We start from the raw sequence: 23,753 nt of genomic DNA, 5'->3' as shown, positions 1-23,753 counted from the left end.
GGAGGGATGTGTGCTTGTGTGTGCATAGAAACCTCTGGCATTTGCATGGTTGAAATGTAACCCACTCTACAAAGAAAAGATTCACACCCATTGCTCTGCTTACTTTTGTATCAGTCCCCTGCCCACCATTACTGGTATGGTGGTCATTTTTCGTGGATAACCACTGAAAGGTGGCCCTTGAGCTAAACAGGCATGTTCCCACTCCAATCTGCCATATTTAAAACCAATGTTTTATTTTTTTAAAAAAAGAGGCAGGAAAAAACAAGCAAGCAACAATTAATCACCAAACACGAAGCAACAATAACCAATGACCTCAACACTAATATCTCATAAACTTGAGTTTTGAGCTGGCACAAAACATTCATAACAGTTGGGTCCAACCAAATCTCAAAGGAGAGGTTTGCTTATCTCCACTAAGAAGGCCTTCAACCTCATTGCCATATAGAAAGCTTTGTCCGGCTGAGACATGACCAGGAGAGCCACCACAAAGATTTCAACAGCTGGACAAGTCTATGTGGGAGTAGGTGTTCTTTTTAATATCCAGCACCTTGAACCTGACTTGGTAAAATGTTATTTTATAAAAATCTATTTTGCAGCATGTAGGCAAAGATATATTTTGGCTGACTTGTGGGTTGTTTAACTTGCCGAGTTGATTAAAGCTGTGTGTGAAGTTGATTGCAGAAGAGAATGTTACCTCAGTAAGGCAGGAAGGCTTATGTTCCTATGATGTTTTAATGCTTCCCCATTAAAATATCATCAGAACATAAGCCTTTCTGCTTTATGAGAGCCTCACCAATGGGTCCATCTAGCTCAGATAAATCTATGATTGGATCAAAATGTTTCTGTTTCTGGCTTTCGGACACCCCACCCAAAATATCTCTTTTATCTTCTGAGTGTTCAGTTGCCATTGTTGAGAGATTATTATTAGGCTTCTTAATCATAACCTTTATAAGTGTCATAAAAGCCCTTCCCAGTTAAAAAAGAGATCATGTCATTTGAGGTTGTTAGGGTCCCAAGATGGCTACTTACTGTATTTTTTGCTCTATAAGACGCACTTTTTCCCTCCTAAAAAGTAAGGGGAAATGTGTGTGTGTCTTATGGAGTGAATGCAAGCTGCGCAGCTATCCCAGAAGCCAGAACAGCAAGAGGGGTCACTGCTTTCGCTGCGCAGCAATCCCTGTTGCTGTTCTGGCTTCTGGGATTCAGAATATTTTTTTCTTGTTTTCCTTCTCCAAAAACTAGGTGCGTCTTGTGGTCTGTTGCGTCTTATAGAGCGAAAAATACGGTAATTTTGCATTAGAGCACAGGCATTAACTTTTTCCAGGGTGAATGTTATATTCCTGGGAGGAGGAATGGTCAGGCTACACAGTGAGGTCAGCAGGCAGGGCCAAGCAAAAGGGAAGGGATACCCCTTCTCTTTCTCTTCCCTTTGTTCTCTCTCACCTTTATGCATCATCCATCTATTTTATTTCTCTCCCCCCCCCACACACATATATACAAGCACCCACTGGCCCATGAACCCCAGCACCAAATGGAAATTGCTAAATGCACAAAAAGTATACACTTCCTACAAAAGAAGAAAGTGGCACAATGCCCCAGAAATTTCTCCTACATAGCTTTGGATGCAGTTGATTTCAGATTTGAACCCTGGTGGCGCTAGCTTTAAAAAAAAAAAAAAAAAGAGCAGGAAGCAGGTCATAGAAGAAGACACTTCTCTGCTGCTGATCAGAGTACATAATAATAGGCTAGACAAAAACAGTTTGACCTGGAATAGGGCCTCTTTTTGTGTTCCATTGAAATGAGATTTATGAGTACACCAGCCTATTTCCAGTCTAGTTTATCTTTTGTCAAAGTGGGCCTCATACCACACAACCATGTCTATGCAGATCATAGATCTTTGGTGTTGGCTGTCTAGTTTTAACATGAAAAAAGAAGAAATAGCCCTAAAGAAAAGGTTAAAAGTACTATAGAGTTTCCCAGATAGTACTGCTTTCAGCTCTCCAGATAACGATACTACTGTTCATATCTTTACCCCCACTGAACAGTGTTGTGTTGTTGTTTTGAAAAGAATCTGTGTTAAATTCTTTTTGGCAATTTGCCTCCATAGTAGATCCAATTGCAGACAGAGGGCCTGCATTCTGCCACAACACATAGGCAGTCTCTGCCACATTCAAATATTATTTTCATTTCCACCACCTCCCACACTTCCTTCCGTGATATCAGGTTAATGCTGACCTTCAACCTCCCACTCTTTGCTTCTCATGTGTTCTCCTTTTTCTGCTTGGAAATGAATCCCAGTGAACAATAGCCACCTTAAGTTAACATCTTGCCTATTTTTACAAATTTAGTGAGCAAGCAAGATGTTGTCATTTATTCCACTATTCAGAGCTATGTCACACACTTCTAATGGTTTGTAAGCAAAATGGAACACTTCCTATTTTTCTTTCATATCATTGTCATCATTTGGTTTCAAAAGTATTTTCCTGTGTGTGGTGTGGGGGTATGGGGGTGTATGCCTGCCACTTGACAAACACAACTGGAAGGCTCAGCTGGGCATGCAGAGCATGGCTGTTTAGTCTGAGGTGTGAAGTCATAATCCTTTATCCATTTCCCCCCAGGGTAGGGTTGTACCTCAGTGGTAGAACAACTGTCTTGCATGCATGCAATCCCTGACATCTCTAGGTAGGGCTGGGAAAGCCCCATCTGAAACCTTAGAGAGCTGCTGTCAGTGAGTGTAGACCAATGTTTCCCAAACTTGGGTCTCCATCTTTTCTGGACTACAACTCCCATCATTCCTAGCTAGCAGGACAAGTGATCAGGAATGATGGAAATTGTAGTTGGAAACAGCTAGAGACCCAAGTTTGGGAAACACTGGTTTAGACAATACTCAGCTAGATAGGACGCGGGTGGCACTATGGGTTAAACCACGGAGCCTAGGACTTGCCGATCAAAAGGTTGGTGGTTCGAATCCCCGCAACGGGGTGAGCTCCCGTTGCTCGGTCCCTGCTCCTGCCAACCTAGCAGTTTGAAAGCACATCAAAGTGCAAGTATATAAATAGGTACTGCTCCTGCGGAAAGGTAAATGGCGTTTCCGTGCACTGTTCTGGTTCGCCAGTAGCGGCTTAGTCATGCTGCTGCTACTTTTCTTTTTTTAAGTTGATAGTCATTTTCTCTTCCTTTTACTGTAGAAGGAAAACCAAGTATTAACATTTGAATGGACTGCAGATGCACCCAGAAATGAAGCCCGAGAAAGAAAGCAATGTCCTTTTGGAGTGAAATTATTCCTACTTTTAGGCAAGGCTGGCCCTTCCACCAGGCAGGGGGAAGTGGCTTCCTCAAGCAGCAGGTGCAGGTGTGTTTAGAGAGTGGTAGTGACATGTTGGAGAACAGAATTGTGTGCCAGACAGCCTGCTTTGTGCTCCTTAAGTTAGCCTGCTGTGTTTGAGGACCTTGTGCCATCACGAGTGTTAGAATAAGATTCAACTGCCTGTCTGGTGAGCTTCTGTGCATGGACAGCAGGGGTGGAGGGAGAAGCTCCATCTTGTCCTTTGCCTTAGGCACCAAAACGTCTTGGGCTGCCTCTGTTTTAGGCTGAGATTGCCTTTCACAAAAAGCAGTGTGGAGGATACATCATAGTGCAATGCACTTGAGTTCAACTCTTAGCATAGTAAGGGAGGGCAGCAACAAATGCAAACCACCTTGGTATTAGTAAAAGAATTTAATGATTCACGCTGGTTTAGTAAAAAGCTATTTTACAGTAAGAAGTAAATCCAGAAATCAAAACTGAACGCTTTGAGAGGTTCTTGAAAATGTTTGTTTATATTGTCCTTTTTTTACTGGAAGAAACGTGCATAATTCAATTGACAGTATATTTGAAGTGGATAAGGAAGTTCCTGTACTGAGTTTTTGGCTTTACGAAGCCCATTAAAATCCCATCCGAAACAAAAAAAGAAAAAAAGAAAAGAAAAAACGAACATCTGACAGATACGGTAGCTTCATTTTCAGAACACTAGAGGGTGCTCTTTATGAACAGGACGGCTCACAAAAGCTGCTTTTATGCTTCCTTTTGATGCAGCTGTTGGGCAGATAACTAGTCAATTAATTCCCTTCACCTTCATAATCCCTAAATATAATGCTTAAACAAGGTCTTGTGGGTGTGCTTTAAAAAATATACTGCACCACGTCTCTCTTCTTCAGTGGTAGGGTATCTGCTTTGTGTGCCGTAGGTCCCCGGTTCAATTCTCATCTTCTCCAGGGTTGAGAGAGAACCCTGCCTGAAATGGTTGAGAGCTGCTGCTAGTCAGCATAGACAAAAATGACCTAGATGGACCAATGGTCTGACTGAGTACAGGCAACTCCCCATTTGTGCACATTCAATATGTGACCAAAAAAGTGACCAAAAAACATCACAGAGCGGGGCGGGGGCAGGCAGGGTGTTTACAGGCTTTTTCAATGGTGTTTCAAATATACAGGATTTCACTGAAACGTATGGTGCCTCAGAATGTAACCGCCACATAAATGGGAGGTTGCTTGTATAAGGCTTCATCCCATGATCCTATGTACCCCTTAAGGAATGCATTCACAGATAGGGGTTGCTGTTAGATCTAGCTTTGCTTATGAACACTTACTTGGAATCAGTACCACAGAGCACTTTTGGCAAGTTGGTATACCAGCTACAGCATTTCCTGGATAACCATAATCCTGCCACAGTTTTTCTGTCTTAACATCAACACTGTCCTGTGTTATATACAGAGCTGCTTGTGAAAAGCATACAGGAACCTCAACTGGTTCAGAGCCCAGCAATCATGTTATTATTAACCAGGGTCCAACGTGATGAACATATCACATTTATATTAAGATGTTTTCATGGCTTCCAGGTTGTTCTTGCAATCAGGGCACAATTTAGAGCACTGCTATGATGTGCTCTAAATGCCCTAAGGAATCTGAAGCAAGGAAAAGATAAAGCAAGGAAAGATAATTAGATCAAAGTCAGTAACCTTGATATTTGTAAGATAGGTCCACCAACTTCCTGACAGTCTCCCTAGTTTGGGACTTCCACACACCTGCCATTCCAAAGCAAGCCTCCAATAAATCTTCCTGCTGGTTATAGTCTTCTGTTTTTTTGTTTTTTTTTAAGTATACCTAGGTTACCATTATACTGAGTCCTGACTCTTTCTAATAAGGAAAAGTTTGTAATAACAAAACAGCTTCTGCAGCCTGCAGAATATCCTGGGCCAAGAACTCAAGCAGTGAAGGAAAAAGCAAGCAGTGAGTTTTTCACTTTTGTGTCAACTGCTGGCCAATAGTACTGTGACATGAATTATATAGCAGCAGTACATAGAAATAACGATATCATAAAACTACATGCAGGGTACACATGTACCAGGCCCCAAGCCAAGAGGGTGCCAGGCTTCCTGATTTTTTTTTAAAAGAAGTAAACTAACTGACATCTATAAAAAAAGTTAGGAGACAAAACGTGGAGGCAATGTTCTCAGGCAGATATAGAGAAACTCCTGTTGCTAAGGGTACTTAATCATTTAATCAATGTTGCAAAGCACTGGAGGAAGGAATGCTGACCACCCTCACCTGGGACATGGGAGCGGGGGCCTCCCTGAGCAGCTAAAAAACCCAAGCAAAGCTCATTGTTGCTGGTAGCCTGAAGCAGCACTTAGGAGAAAAGACCACCTGTCTACTGGGGTATGTTTATTAGTTGAAGTACTTTACTCTTTGTCCACGTATTTCATTATTTTGCCAAGTGTGTTGCCTTTACAGTAAAAACCACAATTGACCATCTTGGGTATGTTGAAATACATGAAGCTTCCTTCATATTGATATTACATTGTTCCCTCTTCCCTAGTTTTCCATGTTCCCCTCCCAGCCATTACTGGTCTGCTTGTCACTTTTACATTATTAATTAATATAATTACATAAAAATATATATAATGAATCTGCAAATTCAGCCATAAAAATAATCAAACACCTTAAATACTGTAGCATTAAAATTCCTACAGGCTGTACTTTAACACGAGGATAATTTTTTGGTTCATTAGGGTTGGCAAAATGTTTTTTGTGAAATGGCACATGTTCAGAGTATTTGCCGCTTGTTGTATATTTGTATTTTGCTTTTCTTCCCAGGAGCTCAAGATGGCATACATTTGTCCTCCCCTCTCACCTTTTAGCTTCACAATAGCCCTGTGAAGTAGGCTAGGATGAGAGTTAGTAGTTCAGATACCAAACTTATGAAACTGCACACATTTAAGAGTATTGGCGTAATTTATCAGGTTTGGTGAATTTTGTTTTGCTTTCGTATTTTGCTGTAAATAACAGGATTGTGAGATATTGTTCAAGCAAGGGGGTTGCTTTTCTGACTTTGTGCATTTTAATTTGTCTATACATTATCTGTTTTTCTTTACATGATCTTGCGTTTCTTCTCAGGAGTTCAAGGTTGCGTACATTATCCATCCTCACATTTTTATCTTTGCAACCTGTGAGGTTGGCTAGCCTAAGTTGATATGTGTGCTTAAGCAGCAGTTCTTGCCACTAGATTGCTGGGACCAGGGACTCAAGAGGAAGAGCTGGAGGTGGCTCCCCCTCCCTCCACATGAGGTGCTCACTTTGCCTTGTGGTATGGCAGGCCCTGGCAACAGCACAACCAAACTTAGCCCTGCTCTCCTTCTCAATAAAGTTCAAGTGCTTGAGAAATGAATGAGTGAATAGCGCTTTAGCGGTTCAGCAGTTGAGTAGAATGCCACCTGCCCATTTCCCCTTAAATCTCAAAATGAAGAAAATGCTAAAGACGTCTTACATGATTTAATGATGGGAGCCAGTGTGGTGTAGTGGTTAAGAGCGGTAGTCTCGTAATCTGGTGAACCGGGTTCGTGTCGCCGCTCCTCCACATGCAGCTCCTGGGTGACCTTGGGCTCATCACACTTCTCTGAAGTCTCTCAGCCCCACTCACCTCACAGAGCGTTTGTTGTGAGGGAGGAAGGGAAAGGAGAATGTTAGCCGCTTTGAGACTCCTTCGGGTAGTGATAAAGAGGGATATCAAATCCAAACTCTTCTTAAAATTCTAGAAGTCGCCCGGAATATTCCGCAGGAAGCCAGCTTTTTTTGCAGTGTGGCTACATGCCTGATAAAATTTGTGGCTGTTTTCATGTTGTGACAACCTCTTTTACAAAAAGTAGTAACTAGAAGTGAGCACCATGCCCTCATTCAGAACTCACCAGTTCCTGGTTATCTGTGAGGTTATCATTTCCTTCCACATCTTGCATGCATTGGTTCCCTTTGAGTACAGAATTGGAGAAAACAACTCTGCTTTACAGTATTCATGGTTGCTCTGTTTAAACAAGGGCTGGCCACCAGTAACCTCCTTTTGCAAGCATTGCTTAGAAAACCCATTCACTATACAGGCATAATAAGAAAGGGCATGTTTATAAGACAGATAAATAGATATGTCAGTCATTTTCTTTCCCCCCAAGAGTCCTGGGAAATGAAGTCCTGTGAGGTGAGGAACGATTTCTAACAGGCCACTACAGTTTGCAGCATGGTGTAGTGGTTAAGAGCGGTGGTCTCGTAATCTGGGGAACCAGGTTCGATTCCCCGCTCCTCCACAAGCAGCTGCTGGGTGACCTTGGGTCAGTCACACTTCTCTGAAGTCTCTCAGCCTCACTCACCTCAGAGTGTTTGTTGTGGGGGAGGAAGGAAAAGCAGATTGTTAGCTGCTTTGAGACTCCTTAAGGGGAGTGAAAGGCAGGTTATCAAGTCCAAACTCCTCCCTCTCCTCCTCCTCCTCTTCTTCCTTTAGGAGAAGCAATGGTAGTTAAAATGTCACAGACCTGATATAGGCTTGTAGTGTGGCTACAGCGTCAATTATATGCTGATATTCTTCAGGTATACAGAAGTGGTGCAAAAGCAGCAGTGGAGAGGCCTTCAGCCATGTAAAAAGTCATTCAGAATCACTGTGGAGATCACAGCTCACTGTCAGACTTATTTTTTCTTGCACTAGATGGTGCCTGAATTTTTTCTTTAATACATAACCATTATATTGCTGCATGGCACCCCAATGTGATATTCCAGGGGTTCCAGGTGCGCAGGAGTTCCAGATGGGAATAAGGCGCAGCAGAGACTGTGGTGTCTTTATGATACATGTTTTGTTTACACATATATGCAACCTGAGTGTATGATAGAGGGGTTCACAGTATAATCCCCCAAGAAGGTCTTGTTTCTCTGATAGTCGCAACCTCTGGCAAAGGTAGAGTTTGAACTAGAGTTTTAGAGTGGACTGTGATGTGACCTAGGGGGAGAAAGGTTGCAAGTTGAAAAAGGCTGAGGCAGAGCATGATGTTTGCTTTCAGTTTGAATCCAAAGTAGCAAAACCACAAAACCCTCTAGGGGTGATTATGCTGTGAACCCCTCCATCGTAGGTTCAGGTTGTAAATAAACTATATATGATAAAGACACCACAGTCTCCACTGTGCCTCATTCCCAAAAGGAGACTCTGGGTAAACCCCCTGGAGCCCTGGAAATCTTGCACTACTCAGAGACGAAGGTGGCATGCAACAATATCTATTTATTAAAATTAGTCTTTTCACCTCTCACTTCCGAGTAGAACTGTATAGGATTGCAATGTGCGAGAGGTTGTTATTAACTTCAGTGCAAACTGGAAAACATATAAAACATATCATTAACTTTAGTGGGGCTTTCTCCCTGGTAAGTGGCTCTAAAATTGCAGTCACGTTGACTTTTGCAGTTTCTGCATTGACAAGTGAATGAATCTGATTTTTCTTAATGAGTCCTGGTTGTTGGGAGAATCAGTCATGCACTGGACCCTTTCAAATGAACCTGTTCTTTTGGCAAATTCACGTGACTAATAGTGCATGCCTAGTCAGAAATACGTCCTGTTGAACTCAGTGGGGCTTACTCTCAAATAAGTGGGGTTAGGATTGTAGCCTAAGATGGGAAATTTAGGCTGCAGTTCTGTGCCTGTTGACCTGGAAGTATAACTGAGTGCAGTGGACATCTCAACACAGATGGGATTGGGTTATGAGTAGTGTCATTTTTCTAGAAAAAGAGGTGCTGGAACTCACCATGAACATTTCCTTTGTTCTCTTAAAATGCCAATGGTGTCCACCTGAGAGGTGCCAGCTGGGGGAGGGGGGAAACCCTGCTTATGAAAATGTATACTGAATGGATCTTTGCAAAGATGGTAGAGTGTTAGCAAGCTTCACCCAACATCCAGCCTGAAATCCGCACATCTAACCTGAAAGTATTTTTCCCTACCTTAGTCGTGTAATTCTATTTAATTGTAAAGGCATGGCAACCGCAAAAATCAATTGAAATGAAGTAGTAAGCTATTTCATATTTTGAACAGATAGGGATATATAATTAACAGCTTGCTAATATTTCTAATAGAAATTCAAGCAGATGAGTTGTGGCTTACTGCATACATATAAATCAACACATAATGAATTCTGGGAACAAGGCCCCTTGGGTAACCTGGCCCTTTGGGTAAATCTGGATCCATAATCCGCTCCTTGGCAGCGCTAAGACATGAAAGCATTTCTGTGTATACATCTATGTAACAGCTGTGCTTTCACTGTCTCAGTTTGATGATACTCCTGCTAGTCTTAATGCAGCAATGGGTAAATTTCCAGCCTTGTTGCAGAGATGGTTGTCTTCAGCACAGTTGTCTTTGAAGCTTCATAACATGAGGGATACAGATTTAGGTTGCAAACATATACCTGGTAGTAGGTTGCATTATTACCAGCACTACTTCCTTCAAAGGAAAAATACGTAGGAGCACACTGCAAATATACTTTTCTCAGATATTGCCTGGGGGAGCTACCACTGCAAAGGTTACAAAAGGCTAGTTAACACAAACGGCAAAACAGGAGAGAAATAGCTGAAGGAAAGCTGCATTATATTCTATGTCCTTGCGTGCATGGCTCCCATATCTGAAAAAGAAATGTTCTTTTCCTTATTGCCCTTTGGCAGGTGCTAGGAGGTAGGCTTTCCTTCTGCAGCACAAGGACCCCTACAATTCTTCTTATATATTTATAATTGTTTTAGTCATTTTCTATTTTTACACTGAAGAACCTTTCCTGGCTTGATCTGTATTGACATTTCACCAACCTTGGCAGCTGATGAGGTTCATCATGATTCAATGAGGAAAACTTCTCTCCCGTGGTGATGGAATGCTTTGTCAGGCATTCAGCTCAAAGATTTGAGCCATAGTATAGTTCCTCACAACACCTAGCCAGGGAGCCTTATAAGGCAATTGGATGGCAGAGAATGGCATCTGGGAACTCCATAGAGCATGCTGGATCAGGAAAGAACAGAGCAGCCGCCACAGTTTGATGTCCACTTGTCTTTTTATTATTGGCAGAAAAGTCCATCTTGAGAGATTTATTAGCCTTGGAGACTGTGGGCTGTTAGGTGTTTTCTTACTGGACTTCCTCAGAAGTGAAGCTGATAGCCAAGGATGTCTTGTTGTTGGTAGATCAAGGGCAACTTGAAAGAGGGAATTTGTTGGAGATCTGTTCCTGCCTTCTTAAATTTGGCAGGTGGGGTGGATACTGGCAGCATGTCTTTTGCCTCATGTTCCAACCATCCCCTTATACCAAGGAGCAGCCCCTATTTTCTGGTGTCTCTTCCTAGTAAAATGACCACTGTTTTGTTTTTGCCTTTGTTGGATGAATAGTTAACTTTTCTTAGTATGAGATGTTACTGTTGTCGATTTTCAGGTTTCAGAGGTGTCACTGCATGCATATCCATGCCAGGGATGAGGGATAAATTCAGCTGAATATATCAAATTTCTGAAACAAGATGAGAGCCGAAAACAGCCACCCTTCAAAATCGGCTCTAATCTGAAATGTCCCGTGCAGTTTTCCAGCCAAACAATGTTTACAAAAATGCATATATTAAGGGAAAGTGTGGATAAAAATGAATATATTGGTAAAAATAACATACAAAAATGCATTGTATCCGGTGATATAACTTTCAAAAATGGGTACATTAATCAAAACTGCATACAAAAATGTGTTTATCAGGAGATATTCACATAAAATGCTGGTGACTTTTCACAGGGATTTTTAAAAAGAAAATTCGCAAATGTGTATAAACAAATTTAAGATTGGAAAAATGAGAAGCTGAGAGAACTGAAATACACAAACCCTTCCATCCCTAAGGAACACTTCAGCACTATGTAATGCCCACAAATGGTGTCCTTTGTCAGAGTGAAGAATTGGGCGACCAGGGTCTGGAGAACCCAGGAATGCTGCTGCCACTTTCTGCAGTGACTAATACTGTTCAGCAGTAATAAAAGTTTAGCAGCAAATGGTTATACTTTAAACCTTTCAAACAGTTTTTGCTGCTGTGGCAAAGCAGCATCAGTATTTTTCTGTAGCAACTACTGATAGCTGCTCCACACTGCAGGCACACTCTGGCTTTCTCCAGACGCAGCAGTAGACAGACCTGCACCCAATCTGTGACTCCCAGCCACTGGTATTCAGAAGCATACTTCCACTGACAGTAAAGCTTGAACATGGTCAGCAGGGTTAGTAATTACCAACAGCCTTATCTTCCATGAATTTGTCCAGTCCTTTTTTAAAGCTTCCCAAGTTGATGGCTATCACTATTAAAAGAGTATTCCTATTTTTGTTTGAGAAGTGTTGAAGGATACGCAACTCTGTTCTGAAGGAGGTGTGTCTGACTAGCTTCCCTCAATTTTTTAAAAAATAAATGCCTTTATTTTTAGACTGCCATTGCTGAAGATGCTTTTTTGGGGACTGGATGCGTGGGTTGTGCCTCTTTTATTTTTCCTTTCGGTTCTAAGGCTTTTAATATTGTTAGAGGTTTGTTTGTTTTCTATTTTTTATTGTTGGGTTATATTGTATTTTCCCTGCAACTTTGGCTGAAAAGCAGGTAAATTAACCTCGGTGTTAAAAGAGTTCTGCAGAATCAAACTTTTTTATAGAGGAAAAGCTGTCACACATACCAGTGCTGGCATGAACCATTAGTATCTTTGGGCAGCTGTTGGGACCCAGCACCCTGTTGACCCTTGACCTCCTTCTCTTTCTGCTTGTTTCTTTCCTCATTGACTCAGGTGAGCAAGCAGGTGTAGCAGCAATGGGCATTAGCCACTTGGCTGCTTGCTTGATTTGATAGTGCTTGGTCTGATATGTTCTTATTTTCACTTTTATTGTGGTGAGTCTCCTTGATAAAAGAATGCAGGTAGCAACCAATAAGTCCAGGAGCCCTGCTTTGATCCATGTGCCAGGGCCCTCGGCAGAGCATTTTGCTCTGAGCCCCCTCAAGCCTGATTCCAGCTTGGAGCAGCAGCATAAAATAATTAAATATAAATCATAATTGGAAAATTGGATCTCTTTATTCTTTCCCAATCACTACTACCAAGTTTGCTGTTGGAAAATCTAGCCATTTAAACCACACATGTGCTATTCACAGCTGATGGTGAAGTCTATAGATTTTGTCATTTAAACTGAGGTATTTTGTGAAACCAAGATTTAAAATGAATGATTTGCCCTAGGGATGGCCATTTTACTTGTTCTCCTCGACTAGGGCAATTAATGTCTAATGACTGACCCACTTGGACTCTTGCAGTGGACAAAATGGGGTATAGCCACATTTTAGTGACAGTGCATTGTTTACATTACATTGTTAAATGACCATTTTAAAAGGATCACACCATCCCTAAAGATAATTCCATAGCCATTACCTAGTGAAAGTCAAAAAATGCAGGCTTCTACACCCTCAGATACAGTACACACACTAAAGAACAGCAGCACATATAATGCCTAATTTATTAGGATTGGCAATTCCATGCCTAGGTTCTTGGGAGTAGGTTCCATTGAGCAGAGAGGTGCTTGCTTCTGATAGCATAGGTTCAACTTAAAACATGCTGAGAAAGAACTTCAGCCAATTGAAATGCAACTTTTAGCTTTGTATTAGAAATGCAATTTTATCTTACGAAGCAGTGTTACCCTTTAATTTGTAGTATGAAGTAGGAACTCCTTCAAAGAAAAGGAAAGAATTGTCCAGCCTAAGATTGATAATTTTTCACATTCCTCTGTGCTAATTTGTTGAAATAACTTTCAAAGCCTCATTATCACCTTGCCAGAGCAAGGAGGGTCCATCAGTTAACCCGGCATTTCAGAAAATGATGTCATCACTCCTGCTCTGGGGGGGAAAGTATTCGACCTGTTCTCCCTCCACTCCATCCTGGAAAAGGCTATCGAAGTGCTGGAGAAGGTGCATAAAAGGGCAGCCTAAATTATCCAGGGATAGAGCTCCTTTCTTACAATAAAATGACAGTATATGACAGGATTATAAAGTTATGCATAGTCTGGCAAAAAAAAGTGGATGGGATAAACTACTCCAGTGAAACTGGCAGTAGACTGAAGACACACACATTCTTTACTTTTCCGCACAGCATAAACTTAATTTATGGAATTCACTGCCCCAAAATGTTATGGCCCTGCCAAGCTGACTTGAAAAGGGGATTGGACAAACTTGCTGATCAGTGACTACATTTGCATGATAACTAAACAGAACATCCATGTTCAGGGCAATATACCGGTACCTCTGAATAACTGTTGGGGAGAAGGCAGAGGCAACAACAGAGGAGGTCTGCTGCCTTCATGCCATGCATCTAGTTGGCCACAGTTGGAAACAAAGTTTTCTTCAACGTAGACCCATTGATATTAAGGAATATGACTAAGTTAGGGTCATTAATTTCAATGGGTCTCCTTTGAATAAAACTTGGTTAAATATCACCCAGGGTGTTGTCTACATAGGCCTTTTGTTTGATCCCACAGGATTTTACTGTGTTCTTAAATTATTTCACACATTGTACTCAATTCCCCTCCAACCCATAGTGTTTCTTCTTCATAAAGCACACACACAGAGGGAGAGGGAGAGGGAGAGGGAGAGGGAGAGTCAAGATGTACCAAGAATGCATTTTACACTTAAGCCTGCCGCCAGAGGAGAAGGCTTACCAGGATTCTTACTGGAACAGAGAACCAACATCACTAGCATGCTTGAGAATATATTTAGTCTGTAGAGCCTCACTGTGAGTGGCCAAAACTGAAATGTTATTTCTATTATTTGCTCAAGGGGTTCACTGGTTTTATAATATCTTTGGTCACATGGAAGAAGCTGGTGTGGATTGATTTTCAGTGTGTAAAGTTTAAGGGTACCTTTACGTGCAGCTCTGCTCAAACCACTCAACATTGCAAGCTAATTGGATAAATATGGAAAACCACTTCAAATAGGCTTTTTGCCTGGGGGAACATGAGTTTGTCTGAACAGGGCACACAGAAGCTTCAGCAGCCCTATAAACCTGCTTGATCTAAAGCTGTAGAGCAAATAGTAGCTCTTTTTAAAAAGTGTTTATTGAATTTTCAAGACAACAACATAAAGACAAGACAAACAGTAAAGAAATGAAGAACACCAACTATGTGAAGTGTATTATTGCAGTTGGAATAAAATAAGCAGAAAGTTCAGTACACTTTTGCAGCAATTGTAATAAAATAGATTCTGCAAAGGGGCATTTTGGAAGTAAGAGTCATGTATCAGTCAGGGAGCCTCACCACATAGAGACATGTGCAAGCTGGCCAATGTGTATGGTGGTCCTGGGCTGCCCAGACGACAAGACCCCCCTCTCAGCCTCATTGATGTGTTCCAAAGGAAAGCAGAGCAATACATTTGACACTAGCTTGGCTGCAGGCATTGCTGGAAGGTGGCATACGTGACCTTGTCTTAGGGATTCCACTCCAGATTTCTGTAGGACTTACTCCTTAGCCTTTTCTTCCCCCGGAGATGTCGTGCAAGGCAGTGGGTATGGATTTTTCCTCCTGAAGCCTTTCTCACATGAGAATAGGTGCAAGGCAGTGAAGGCTTAGGATCAGAGTTTTCCTTCTCCTAGATAGGCTAGCACCTCAGGTTGACGAGCCCCCTCTGCTCCTCATTTCCCTCTAGAACATGTGCAGAAACTCCCTTCTTGACCATTGGACCCCCTATTAGTCTTGTCCACTCAATGTGCTGGAGCCAGTTTTCACATGCAGGGGAAGTCCCTAACTCACTGAGAGACAGACCCATCAACTTGCCCTCACCAAGTTTAGCTGATCAGGCAAAGCTGTTTCCCAGGGTGTGGCTGCTGTCACATGCTGACAGCTTCTAGGAGACACAAGTGAGAATTGAGTGCAGGGTGGGGACCAAAGGTGGGCAAACTACCCCAGAAGGAGCACATGTCCCCCACCAGAGGTATTATCCCTCCCCTAACATCCCATACACCCAAAGTAGAACCATTGAAATAATTGGACATGATTATTTGAGTTAGTTAATTTCCTTTCCAACTTAACAAATGTTCTTATGTATGTTGATGAAATATTATTTGCAAAAATGTTATTTGTAAAATAATGATAATGCAAGGAAATAGCAAATCAATTTGGTATTTGTTGCAGGAAAATAAAAGCAATGTGAACCAACTATTTGGTGAGACAGTTCGCTGCTTTCATCTGTACAACAATGAAACAATTTGAATAAAACCTAATAAATTAGTGGGTTATACACAAGACCACAATAAACATCTACAAATCCATAATGGGAAGGCTTTCATGTATAGCATGAAATTCAGAATTTGTCTAGCTCTTCAAGCTGTATTCCGTACTGTACTAGAACATATGTATCTATTCGTATACATTTATGTTTCTAAAAGTGCATCCTCTATCCTTTTCAGATGAAACAGAAGCAGAGACTGCACCACCTCCAGGTTAGTCATTAGAATTTGTGGTTTTGGTTGATATAGATATGTGTTGTATAGGCGTCATACAATACACAGAGAGGTGACTGTTTATTGGATTAATAACTTCACTTCTACAAGATTAACAGTGCAGTCCTTTGCGTGTCTTCTCACAAGTAAGTCCCACTGAGATCAAGGGGCTTATTCCCAGGTAACTGAGAGCTTAAACTTGTTTTAGGGTGCCATTTACAATGATAATTTACTGTGAGGATGCTAGGAATCCTATATATGTCTACTCAGCGGCAAGTCCCATTGAGTTCATTGGGGCTTATTCCCAGATAATTGGGTATAGGATTGCAGGATTAATTCCCTTGGCTCCCCTGCTCCCCCACCCCACCCCAAGCCCTGGAAATTGTGGGTATTCTGAGGATGCTAGTTCTTTTCTAAGATTTATTTATTTATTTTGACAGAAATTGCACATAGATGTATTTAGGGAGATTTGGGAGCAAGGAATTGATCCAGTGAATGGAAATAAGAAAAAGAGAAATATTTTGCCTCTTCGCTTTGTTATATATGAAGGGGAAGGAAAGGGAGAGGAAGAAGGCCTCATGTTAGAAAAGAAGGCCTAAAGAAAGTGCATTATTTCATATTTTAGCCCATGTGGTAGCTGATGAATATGGAATCTAGTACAAACAACAAGCAAACATAGATTTGGGGTAAATACTTATTAATAATTGAAAATTCACCAGATTTCAAATATTTGAGCATTTCTGCTCCAACCCTACATTTTTGTTTTAATATTAAAAATAAACCTTGTGCAACTAATCCTAACTGCTGTTGGCTTATCCCTGCAATGCATGCATAACATTTCAAGGCACATTTCACATAGTAAACCATGTGATCTGTGGCATTGGAAATCCTTACAGATCTTTTGAATTAAATAACAAAACTGTGAAAGAATGGAGTTGGGAGTCCTTCTCTTTTCTCCCTGGAAAGAAACATTTGTAACACTAATAGTTACAAATGTGGCAGATTGCATAAGTGGTCACTGCATTCCAGTGGTTTTGATTTAACAAAGAACTTTGAACCTGGAACCTGCTCCACCAATAGTTCTGGGGCAAGCCCAGTTGATGCTTATCAGTTGATGTTTGGGAGGATATCCTTTGACCCAGTAGCCCCGGCAGATTCAGCAGAAGCCTTGAAGCTTGCACAGCTCTTCTAAAGATGCTAACTATGTCCCATTTGGTATTTGGGAAGGTGTAGAGAGAGTCTGTTGATCCTCCTGCCCTTGGGATATCTTTCTGGATATTTTGAGCTTCCTGTGTACACGCATATGCACACACATGCAAAAACGTGAGCACACAAATGGTGTTAAGCCCAGATTGTGGCTGCCACATCTAGAAGCTTGCTGTGTTAAAAGTATACAGTATGTGACCACATATGCAGAGGGGGAAGGGGGTAGAAAGAAAATTTGCTACTGCTCTTCTAAAACTTGATTATTATAATTCTGGATTCATTCCCGTGTACATACACTAAATAGGGGAAATGTTGGTGCAGGATAGTTCGGAGTTACTTTCAGGTTGCAATCCTATGCATGTTTTCTGAATGAGCCCCACTGAACAAATATACATAAGATTGCACTGCTACTCCAGGTTCATAGGTCATAGATTTGTAGAATTGGAAGGGACTATGAGGGGGTCATCTAGTCCAACCCCATGGAATACAGGAATATTTTGCCCAACGTGGGGTTCGAACCCACAATCCTGAGAGTCTTATGCTCTACTGAGCTATCCAGATTGTTTGCATATATGTAAAATGAGTGGGACCTCAGCAAAAAAATAATAATGTTACGCTCTTGAGGGCTTCTGTTCAGGGTTTCAGCCAGGCATGCCCTTTTTCAAGATACTGCATTCCACCACCCCTTCCCCATTCCAGTATCAATTAGCATTCTGTGGTCACTGAGCATGCTCAGTTCTCATTGGGCCATCATGGGGTCCCACCCACTCCTGGCAGAATTTTTGTTTATTGCTGTAAACCTTGCCCACCCTCACCTCTAAAGCCAAGTGTTATCTACTTTGAATGGCAACAGCTCTACTGGCTGTCAGACAGAGGCTGCCTATCCATCACCTGTTCAGATTCCTTTTCCATGACCTGAATCTGAGACTTTCTGTATCTAAAGCATGTGTCCTCCCACTGAGATATGGTCCCTTTCCTAACCAACAAGCATTGACATGCTAATAGGATCCAGTTAATTTCCATTTATATTAATGGTCTAACACTTTCAGCCTCTGGCAATTAATTCCCCGGGGCGTAGTGGCTGCTGTGCTTGTACAACATCTAAACATGTTGTGCCAGCATTGCAGGCGGGTACGCCAGCACAAATGTTGATGATCTGGGTGTTTTCTCTCAAAAAGATGTTGCTTCTACTTCCTACACAGAACAAAATAAACCTGAGGAAGATGGAAATGCACCTAACCAAGGTGAGTGCAGTTGTTCTCCAAAAGCTAGAAGGAGGCAACATATCAGTAGATGCTACAGCAGTATAGGTCATATGTATGTTTTCTCTTCTTTCTTCCAGTTCCCCATACAGTTTTGAATTTTATTTCATTTCATTGGTATGATTTCATATGGCTTCCTGGATTCCCCCACCGCCAATGCTTTTCCCCCTTCATTTCCCCATTTACTTGCTTCAGCTGGTATGCCCATTCAACCCATCCTTGGAGAGGGTAGGCCTAACCACAGCCATTTATGATTTAGTGCAGGGGATAGGATGTATTAACAATGTGCAGGTGTAGTTGGACTCCAACTCCCATCAGTCTCAGCCAGCATGGCCAATGGGCAGGGATAACAGAAGCTAGAGTCTGGTGCCATTCAGAGGACACCATGTTGGCCTAACCTCTGCTTTAGTAACTTTGACACAGGAATATTGCCTGCCCTTGAAAAGTGTCCAGTAACTTTTATTGATGTGCAATGCTGCTGCCAAGCTGTAGAGAAGAGCAGCAAAAACGTGTCACTCCAGCTCTTGCTACCTCTTTGTTTCCTGGTTCAGTTTATTACTTCATTTATTGCAAAAAGTAGATAAATAGGTACTGCTCCAGTGGGAAGATAAATGGCATTTCCGTGCGCTGCTCTGGTTTCGCCAGAAGCGGCTAAGTCATGCTGGCCACATGACCCAGAAAAACTGTCTGCGGACAAACGCCAGCTCCCTCGGCCTGTAAAGCGAGATGAGCTCCGCAACCCCAGAGTCGTCTGCGACTGGACTTAACTGTCAGGGGTCCTTTACCTTTACCTTTTATTGCATTTATGGTCTGCTTTTCCTCCAAAGAGTTCAAGGTAGCATGCATGTTTCTACCACTAATTCTGCATGTCAGGTGGAATCCTTAAGACTTTCTGTCCTACAGTCTTCCATGATGCCCTGCAAACAAACCACGCCGTGCCCCCCCCCCCAGCCTTCCACAACTCTTAGGGGAGCCTTGTCCAACCTGGTGAGCACATGCTGACTAGGATCGATGGGAGTTGCAGTCCAAAATATTGGGATGTTACCAAGTTGGGCAAGGCTGCCTTGGGGTATGCCCTGGGTAACTATTTGTTTCCAAGTAATGATGGGGATGCAAGCTTCAGCGCAATCCATACTACATAGTTCTAAATTTTGTGTTTTGAAGCAAGGTATTAATTTGCATTTATGGAATGCTAGATCTCTGTCATCTATCTAATATCTATTTTATTTACAGAATAATTGAATGTACAGCAGCCTCACCAAACTCACTATGTTATCCTCCAGTGACTCCGTTCTACATTTCTGTTTGTCCAGCATTGTCATGTGTGTCTACGTAACTACCAACGTACTCTCACATATTACATTCCACAATGTGCTTTCATTCATCTTCATTTTTGTGCTGAAGACATAGCTACCAGAACTGCGCTCATTTCCTGAAATAACAACATAAAATTAATGTGCTCATTTCTTTCTTTAGGTTCCATCCAGGTATCCACCCATCTAATAAATTACCTGCATGTTCCATTTTCATCTGTCTAGGTTCTGTGATCTACTCAAACATCTGATTGTTTCCCCTGTGGTTTTGATTGAAGTTTCCATCAAAACTCTGTATAAAATCTCAGCTGTCTTTTATAGACATACGTAGGCGTCTATATTTAAAGCTAATGAGCAACCGTAGCAGATCTGGCAAGTGGACATAGATAAAATTTCATTAGTACTACTGGAGCCTCCCCATCAGCAACTTGCAAATATGAAAAAGCACACTCTCCTGCTACATTGATGACATACTGCAGGGATGGGGACCCTTTGGCTCCCCAGATGTCACTAAACTGCAACTCTCATCTACCCCAGCAACCATGACCAATGGCCAGAGATGATGGGAACTAGAGGTACCCCATGCCTGACATACTGTTAAAAAACCATTTGATGTATAGTAAAGAGGAAGGTAGACCATTCCATAGACTTCTGGGGAAGTGTTGTTTTCTCATTGATTCTGCTGAATTTGTTTGTTTGTTTGTTAAATTGCTCATTAGCCCTCTAATGCTGCTCACCTCCCATCATGACACTGGAGATACTAATATTTTTATCCAATATTGTCTAATTCCCCCTTTCAAGTCATCATTTTGGTGGCCATCACTACATCTTCTGCTAGCAGAGTGCTGCCATTTTAACTGTGCAAAGAAGTAGTTCATTTTGTCATTCCCAAATCTCCTACCATTCAGCTTCAATGGATGACCCTGGGTTTTTCTCCTTACCTACATTCTTCCTACCATGCATAATTTTGTATATTATGTTTCCCCATGCTCATTTTTTTCCATACTATTTTTTTTTTATAGTGAAGCCTTTCCTCCCACCCCTTGATCATTTTGGTTGCCATGTTGTTATGATAATGCAGATGTGATTGTATTGGCATCCACGATTGTATTGGCATCCACTCATGTAAGGGAGTAAGGGAATAAGAGCATATTTTTTGCAAGCAAGGATGCTGTTGAAATGGGCCAATAGTGAATCTGAGCCATTCTACCAGGTCACCTCCATGAAAACGACGATCAAGTGGACTGTAGGCCCCTCCAGCCATCTTAGACCATCATTGCAATGCCACCTCCCTAATTTTTCAGAAGTGTCCTTGGCAAGCTCCAGCATTCAGGATGAACAGGAAATAACATATAGACCACATTGCAGTACTGCTGGCCATATATTGTAACTACTTAAAGTCTTAAAGTCTAAGTATGATGCTTTGCATCTGCTGAGTATTAGCAAATTCCCATCATGAAGCAAACATCAGTCAAGGTAGATCTCTTAGGTGGATCTGGACTGATGAGGGATAAGATGGGCTTTTCTAGATGAGAGGTCAACTTCAGTTGTGATAATACTGCATGTGTAGAACTACACTTGTACTTTTAGATAGAAGCTCCCTTTATAGGTGGGCTGACAGACAGTGGCATAGCTTCATGCTCCAGCACTGGGGGGTGGAGAGCAGGAGGGGGCAGGGCTGGCACACATCCCGGGGGCGGGACACCCAGCACAGGCGGGGGTGGAAGCCATGATGGCACCCCGGGGATTGCGCTGCCAGGGGCGGTGCGCTCCCCCCGCACTCCTCTTCCTCCGCCAGTGCTGACAGAGTGGGAATAGATTGGAAAAGGTGGTTAAAGTTAGGTCAACTTTCTTCAATCAAGTGAAACTGTTGCTTTAGTGAATCACCTGATCTACCCAACTGGTATACGTCTTTTTGTGGTAAAGAAATCTGTTTGCACCAGAATGCCTTCCTCTTGTTTAGCTCTTTTCACAAGTTCCATTATTAAATATATTTATATTCCATTAAAATTTTACTTGCAGAAGAAAAGGAGAGTGAAATAATGATCGTAATTCTACCATCAGGTCTGATATTCTTTGGGTATTTGTTATCTTTTGAACAGATGATGTTGCTAACATAGATTAGATCATCACTTTCTCATTTTTAAACTGATCGCTCTTGAATCATTCTTCCATTTTGATTAAACAACCACTTCATCCAGTTCTAGCAACTAAAGAATTAGGAAAGATGGATTGCTACAGGTTTTTTCTCCATCCCATCTGTCAAAGTAGTTCTGCTGTCGTATGTTACCTTGATATCCATAGAGGTTCACAACACATTTTAATGTCCTGGGGGTATACAGACTGGTTGGTATTAACTTTTTTCTGCTTAGAAAATATAAATGGCACTGACTGGTGAATCTGCAGTTGTCACCTTACACACCAACCAGCTGCTTTTTGTTCTTCCAGTTTCTCACATCATTCAACAATATAATAACAAATTAGACCACTCTTTTGTGTGATGATCATCTTCCACTTGGATAACAAGCATGACATCACATATATTGTGCTGACTGAACTGAGCAGATTACGTATTTCCTTCATGTTTACATTGACCACAACAAGAACACTATTGTGAAGAAGACAGATGAGTGTGAATTTATGTGACTTTGATTAACTGCCAGTCTTGGAGCCAGTTGTTGCATTCTGATCAGTTAGCACAATATTCATATTGTTCACTCATTTATCATAAGGCTATCATTTATCATGATCATAACTCTGAAGATTAGCATCTTCAGGCCATCTTGCAGCTCATGGAATTTGCAGGTGTTCCAAACCTAAATGTACCCAACAGAAATAATTGTTATTGTTATTATACATCATTTTCCTGAGATCAAACAATTCCTTCTGTGTACCTTTAGTGTGAGTCAGTGCTTTGACTTCTTTTGTAAGGGTCAACAGGCTAATAGTTGGCCTCAAAAGCAATGTCTCAGTACTGTTGAAAACATTTTTTTAAAATGCAGTTTGCTCATCTTAGTGGTTCATGGGCAGTGTATGTTTAACTCTTTCCCTGTTCCATTTTCCCAGCTGCTGTTTGCCCTATTGTGGTGGGAAATATGGTGGTGTTTTCCCATGTGGGACAAAAGTCGCTGAGGAGGAAGTTTTGATTGTGAACAGAGCATGGAAAGAAGGTTAATATAACTTTCTCCACTGCTGCTGCTAGCAAATTGACAGCTGCCTGTATAGCTACATTTCATTATAAAATAAAAGTCAGGAAGGTAATAACAGATTTACAGTGTAATGTGTAGTTTAGCCTAAGAAAATCACAATAATTTTGAAGCCAAAATCAAGTCTGATTCCTGCCTTTTTAAAACTTGTGTTAATGGGCTGCTTGAAAATGCACTTGCTCCATATATAGAACTGCCCTCATTTCAAAAGCATTTACTCATATGAGTAACATAATCTTCAAATTTTTGATTAGAAGCATACCCTGATTCAGGGACACCATGCATACTTCCATGTTTGCAGGATCGGGACTAATCACATAAGTAAGAGCTTGACTACTCATGTGATTGAAAATGTGACATCCTGGCTCCAAGTAAATAAACAGAAGTCAAGTCACTGATTATTATGGAGCCAGAATTCACCTTTTCTGGATGATTTCACTTGAAAATGCTTTTCTTACATGGGTAAGTGGATATAATGTTCTGAAATTTTGAATTATTCTGTTCTTCATACTGTGTGCCTTTTCTTAAAATGGCTTGATTCTTCTCATCAGGAACTTCTTTAAATCATTTAAGTGTAACTTATGGATAGCAAATTTCCATAATTATATTAAGATCACTTTAAAAACAAAAAGACAGAGTGTCAGACAGACATCCTAAAATGTGATGGAAGTGGTTTTCACGCAATGTATTTGAAAGTCTACTTCAACCATGTGGGAAATGTCTTCGTCACTCGTATTTGTTCTGTGGCCTTCCACGGAGGTAAAACATAAGTTATTCCAGTAATATTTATTTACAATATAAATATTGCCAGTGACCTTTTAGCCTTTTTCCTTTCATTTGCCCATCTTAAACTTTAAGTTGTTATATAATTGTAATAGTGGAGTATTGGGGGATGTGTATTTTGTCATGGAATTAGGATGACCTAACATGCATATTTATTGGTTATAGCTCAAGATATTAACATCTTAAATCTAGACCA

At 41.3% G+C, this 23,753-nt stretch overlaps 1 protein-coding gene across 10 annotated transcripts in view; it reads left to right on the top strand.

The window, feature by feature from the left end:
• The window catches only part of MYBPC1 (myosin binding protein C1), a 93,033-nt gene that overhangs the window by 5,763 nt on the left and 63,517 nt on the right, over window positions 1-23,753 (top strand). For 7 of the 10 annotated variants that reach the window (XM_077935041.1, XM_077935042.1, XM_077935036.1 and 4 more), the window contains exons 2-3: window positions 15,755-15,787; window positions 18,196-18,237. In XM_077935041.1, the coding sequence (XP_077791167.1) occupies window positions 15,755-15,787; window positions 18,196-18,237 (75 nt within the window). Of the gene's footprint in view, window positions 1-15,754; window positions 15,788-18,195; window positions 18,238-21,595; window positions 21,633-23,753 lie in introns of those variants that run through there. The other 3 variants (XM_077935038.1, XM_077935044.1, XM_077935043.1) reach the window with 2 other exon arrangements.

The sequence above is a fragment of the Podarcis muralis genome, chromosome 10 (assembly GCF_964188315.1).
Source record: "Podarcis muralis chromosome 10, rPodMur119.hap1.1, whole genome shotgun sequence".
Taxonomy (NCBI): Eukaryota; Metazoa; Chordata; class Lepidosauria; order Squamata; family Lacertidae; genus Podarcis; species Podarcis muralis.
This window is presented reverse-complemented; position numbering and strand designations above follow the sequence as displayed.